Genomic DNA, 6000 nt, shown 5'->3' on the forward strand with positions numbered 1-6000 from the left:
CCTTAGCGGGGGACCTATATTCTGTCAAAGAACTACAAAAGCCGTGCTCACATATATAAAGTTATTAAGTATTCAAAGTCAGGGGAGGGGAAATTTCCCACCACCGAGAATACGGGCCTCTCTGCCATCATTAGCACAGTGTTTCGATTACTTACTTTTTACGCACTTATAAGTGCGTGCAAACTAATTTTCTATGACATCGCAAAGTTTTAGAAATCATCATTCTGAGGCATGTTATTGCAATGTTCGAATAAATTATGACAAAGATATTTTTTCGGGGTCTTTCAACATGCTTCCCAGCTAGCTTCAGTGGGTTGTTCCCTAGTCAATTCTGTCAGTCTTAATGTCATATGGATGTGAGTCTTGACTGCTTGAAACTAGTTTAGATGAGAAATCGGGAATATTAAAATATTCTTTGTTTCTGTAGATAGAAATTCACATTTTCCATCTTTCATTATAGTGTATCCACTATAATATTAAAATCTGTTCGCGTCCGTCCGTCTGTCTGTCTGAAGATCGATCTTCTCGGGAACCACTGCGAATCGGGAGTCAAACGAGATACCGATTAATTCGAAATTTTCCAAAGAAAACAATAGGAGCAATCTCATAATTGTATGACTTTAATTAGCGGAGATAGTAATTAAAACGTTAATTAACATAACGCTATTCAGGAATTTTTATTTCTTTCCTGTTGCCATTTTGCATATGGGTGAGCAAATAAAATTCTAATAATTGTGTCAAAAGAGATTTTTTTGGCTGCTGTCCAAATCTTAAAACAACGTTTCCATCTAGAATTTCATTTTTAATTAGTTTAAAATTGGTTGCTCTATTCGGACATTTATCGTCTGTCCTTTTTTATTTTTTCACATTCAACGTTCTTAACTCTTTTCAGCATATGAAAAATGTTTCTTTAGTAATGTTTATTGATTGAAGTGTAAGTTTATCATTCACCGGCCTCATATTTTGGTACACTTAGGATGTGCGACTAATTATGTTTATTTTGTTGGACTTTTTCCCGTCACATGGGTGAGTTTTCGAAATGTAATAACTCTCTTTTTCCTTCCTGTTTATATTTTTGAAATCAAGTTTGTATCGTTAAAAGAACACGTTAAATTAAGATTGTATGGATTTCTTTAAGTGAAACAGAGTTGAACAAAAAAGATTGTTTTTAAGGATTTTAACTAAAGCTTAATTGGAATCTGATGGCTTGATATTAAATTAATGCTTATTGGTATTTAATAAGTCTTGGTGCTTTAGTTTCACGTAATCAACAAAAAAGTGTGTGTCATTTTATGTAAAAAGCTGATTGTAATTGTACATAAGTATTTCAGATATATTCTATCAGATTTAATTCAGTTTAAAGTGAGCACATATTATAGTTGAGAATGCATATATTTTCATCTTTTGGGCTAATTGAAAATACTCATAACTTGTATTATTGATAAATATGATTAACGTTAAAGAGGTTTTTGCCAAAAGTATGCTCTACTGGTGTTTTGCAAACCTTGCATTACTTGTAATTATTTACTCCTTAGCGCTTTAGAAACTGATGTCAGAATAATACAAAAACATCAATTGAACAGCTCTTTCATTTTTTAAGTAGCCCGTGCAACGCTGGGCACGCAGGCTAGTTTGAACAATAAATTTCAATTAGCAATAAATACCTCATAAGGTATCGGCTAATTCTTATAGGTCTGATAATGCTATTTCAGAGTAGGAACTGATCCTATTTTGGATTTTTTTCTTTTCTTCTTGACATTTGCCATTTCTTCTAAGTGGAAATGGTTCAGTTACAATACCTTTCTTCTGGCGTCCTGAGAAGCTCGATTTCCTAATATCAACCATAGAAGTAGTATTTTTTACAGGTATGGATACGTGATTGTACGATTATCTTTGTAATCTAGTACGATTATCTTTGTTAACTTTCTAGGAGTTATATCCCTTTTTCGCGCACTAAAATGAAAGAGTGCAAAACGTAACGCTCTTCTCACCGAGAGAATCTAAAGAATTGTCCAATACTCACAATTTTTCTTCTAAAGCAGTTCTAAGCAATCAAAACTGACGCCAAAAAAAAAAAAGATAGATAGGCAGCTTAGTGGGACCTACTGGCGATCAACTTGAAAGTCAGCGAAAAACAGCGTTGTCCCAATTAATGTGAACACTGTGGTGCACTAGAATCGTGAAAACTCAGCCCAATGTAGTTTGAAAAGTGGCTGAGTTGGTAAAAATGCCTGGTTATCTGCAACGAGCGAGCAGAAGGTTTTCCGTCCTACCAAATTGGTCAAGTTTTCTGGTATCAGCTGTGTTATCGAATGCCGAGTTCTTGAGGCTCTATTGCCCTTTATTTTTAACTTGGAGTATTTGTTGTGAGTAGCATTGGCAAATATACGATGGTTCACCTGGTCAGTAGAATTTGTACTGAGTGCTTCTTAACAACTTCTCAGTTTTTTTCGCTTAATATCATTTAAAATTGTCGTTCCTAATTCCAGTCACCTGAGAAACTGAAATAAAAGTTACAAGAGCATAAAAAGAGGATTTATTTAGGTTTGAAACTGAAAATATTCATTTTAAGTTTGCAGAGCTTGTGTTCGTTGAACTGTAGATTTTCAGTAACAGCTGGTTTGGCCTCACCCTGTCCTGTACTATCTTGTGTGGGTTTAGATAAAGAGGTCCTTTTTCAATGTTTCCTTCTCGTTGTCGATTTTTAGAAGAATTTTGGGCTCATGGACTCGGCCTTGGCAAGAGCAAGTTCAAGCAGAATTAGAAACTACAACAAAATTTTTATTGCCTCTTTTTAAAAATGGTTGGTTAAAAATGTTACACCAGACTGATCATTCTAAGAGATAACGTTTCCTGCCCCTTTTTAGGTTTAGTGCTGAAAAGAGAGCTCAAAGAGATCAGTACGCTTACATGCCTTTTGGATCGGGACCCAGAAACTGCATTGGCATGCGATTCGCCCTCATAGAAATGAAAGTTTGCCTTGCGTATATGCTTAGTAACTTCAGGATCAAGAAATGTCCACAAACTCAGGTAAAAATAAATAACCTCATATATCCCCCCCCCCCTTTTTACTTTCTTCTATATCTAATGTGAAATTAGAAATTACTGAATTCGCAAAAAATTTTGAACTTGGAAGGATTTGCATGTTTTGAGGTGTGCTATGCCCATTCGATCATTTTCGTAAAATGTCTGTCTGTCTCCATGCGCGTGCGTGACCGGTGTTTTGTAGTTTCTGTAAGGCAGAAACTACGGCATGAAATGCGACAAAATTTGGTATACATATGCACCCTATGTGAATTGGTGCCCGTTAGTTTTTATTGTCAATTTCTCTGAGGCGGTGGAGCAATTGAACGTTTTCTTTGTTATCCTTGACTGCTATATTTACAGGAAGTAACTGGCGGATTCAAACAAAAACTCTTTCATAGGTAAGCCTCCCAAAAGATACAAGCGCCGATTTGATTTTGGTGCCAATAGCTCAAGGGGGGGGGAGCAATCAAACGTTTTTTCTTTTTTATTGTGATTACTACATCTCAAGAAGTAAGCAAGGGTTCAGACTGTTGGGCAAATTGTGTTTCACTGAACTCGAAGTTCCGAGGAGATCAATCAAGGGTTCCGTGAAACTTTCATTTTTTTCTTTTGATTAAAATTAGCCATTTAAAAGTAAATAAAAATAAGTTTTGAGGGAAACTTTTGATCAGTATTTTCCGAATGAGCAGTAGAGAAAATATCAAAATGAATTAAGGCAATGAGAAGTAAAGGGATATTACTGCAAAATTTAAAATTAGAAGATAACCAGTACAAATGGTAGGTGAAGCTCTCCTCTGTCTAGGGGCAAGAGATAGTACAAGTAGTCCTGGTAAGTGCTGCTGTACAGCGTGATTTAGAAAAAAAAATCAATGTAAACCTACCAAGGAAGTTATCTTCAAATGCGCTTTGCTCAAAACTTGAAAATATCCACTTACATTCCTTTGCTTCTCACTGCCTTAAATGGATTTAAATTCATTTATTGTCACTGTACGACTTCGATCGTGTCAGTAGAAAGAATTTGAAACTTTTATTGAATGCAGGTTCATTTAAAAAAAATACTGTTCTCAGTTGAAAAGAAAGGCGGTGTTGTACCATTAGGCGGTGCGGTACCATTTGGTATTGGTACATTACACGTGTAAAATGGTTCACACACGTTTGCACGTAAGATAATTACATAATTCACACGTAAAAAACACGTTTAGTTAAGTGCCAACAATAAAACTAGCAACAGACTTGATGCTAAACTGACAAGGAGAGTTCAACTTCAAGCCATGAAGCTTAATATTAAGTATATATATATATATATATCTGCAATAATAAAATACGTACTCTGCTTTTCATGGAAAGAAAGGCATTTTGGGTGAACTAGATGTTTAAAGGTATATTAAGAAATTGAATGCAAATTTTGAGCTTAATTTTTGAATACGATACATATGCTTTGGAATAATTTTCGCTTCTGTTGCATGCATGTGAGTAGACAGAGGGGTCAGGGAGTGGCAACTGACCCTTTCTAGAGAAGAACTTTTGATCCCCGCGCTTTAATTAATATCACTAACAACTTAAAAATCGCATTTTAGCACTTCAATTCGAAAAAAAGGGAGAGTTGCTTAACGGCCTTTTCCCCTCACTTGACCAATAAAGAGGATAAGATGTGTTTTTATTATTATTATTATTATCGGAAAGGGGCTTTAATTTCAAGTGACTTCCGAGTTCAGTCTCATCTCTCCCCTTCTGCTTTCGTTGCGTAACGTAACGCCAAAAAAGCTGAAATAATAGCTTTTTAATGCTAGGGCAAACCCCAATTTCCAATCCCTTCCCTTAACATTACCAAAAATAGCTGAAAATTATGATTTTAGTGTCTATGTCCAAATTTACAGGGAAAGATCTTGTGCCTTTTCTCTTCCCCTAATGACACCGAACAGAGACAAAAGAAATGCATTTTTAACCCCTTAATTTCGAAAACATACCGAGGGAGAGTCCTCCTAATCCTATCGAAACATCTCAACATTAAGCTTAAACTTGCGTTTCTAAAACTTCAATGTCGAAAATTTCTGGAAAAAAAGGGATCCTGAGCTTTGATCATTCTTCTAACGTTGTTCAAACTCTCCTGAGAAGTGACTGAAGAACTTCAATTCCTCCCTCCCCCAAATTTTCTAATTTTTATTCACCCTGAATAAATACCAGACATAAATAAATCGACATGAGTCGTCGTTTTTGATTAAGATAAGTGCTCGGAGGGAAAAAAAACGAATAACCCTTACCTTGTGTTATTTTTCATTGAAATTTTTAACTTAGATATTCAGTTCATATTTCATGTGGAAATACTTCTTGCGGTTCAATCTACTGAGAAATTTGCTTTATTAATTTTTAGGTACCTCTGCAATTCTACAATGGGCAGCAACTTTTACACGCTAAAAATATAATTGTTCGAATGGAAATCAGGAAGGACGGCATTAAAGCCCGCTAGAACTCGTCATATTAAAGGAAATGTGATGGAAACGTAATTTCAAGAACATGTTTAAGTAGTAATAAGCTCAAAACTTTATGCTATGTATAAAAGATTTTTTACGAAGAACTTTGTCAAAATTTTTTCTTCATCAGCTATTATTATTTTTACCTTAATTGTATTACTTTTATTGGAATAGTGAATATTTTACATTGTCACACTGTAGAAATTTTGAGCTATTTACTTAAAAATAAAGTTTTGCAAATATTCTTGACTCAGCTTTTTTCCTTTTCAAAATCTATTTTTGAGTAATTCCCTGTAGCAGAAATTTTATAGACGTTTAAAAGTTTGTACACGCACATATATTCAAAACTACTCACGTTTTTCTTGTATATCAAACTAAAATTTTCAAAACTTGGAATTCTTTTGAATCGATTTTGAGTTTCATAGTTTTTTTTTTTTTTTGAACAGATGAGATGAAAGCACAAAATGCAAAAGTAATGTTCAATGCATGGAAAACGATTTTG

At 34.6% G+C, this 6000-nt stretch overlaps 1 protein-coding gene across 1 annotated transcript in view; it reads left to right on the plus strand.

The window, feature by feature from the left end:
* LOC129223073 (cytochrome P450 3A2-like) overlaps positions 1-5729 on the plus strand; it is an 82509-nt gene extending 76780 nt beyond the window's left edge. The window contains exons 12-13 of the mRNA XM_054857639.1: positions 2868-3030; positions 5399-5729. Of these exons, the coding sequence (XP_054713614.1) occupies positions 2868-3030; positions 5399-5494 (259 nt within the window). The 3' untranslated portion in view covers positions 5495-5729. The remainder of the gene's footprint in view (positions 1-2867; positions 3031-5398) is intronic.
* Positions 5730-6000: the final 271 nt, after the last annotated feature.

The sequence above is a fragment of the Uloborus diversus genome, chromosome 5 (assembly GCF_026930045.1).
Source record: "Uloborus diversus isolate 005 chromosome 5, Udiv.v.3.1, whole genome shotgun sequence".
NCBI classification, from domain to species: domain Eukaryota; kingdom Metazoa; phylum Arthropoda; class Arachnida; order Araneae; family Uloboridae; genus Uloborus; species Uloborus diversus.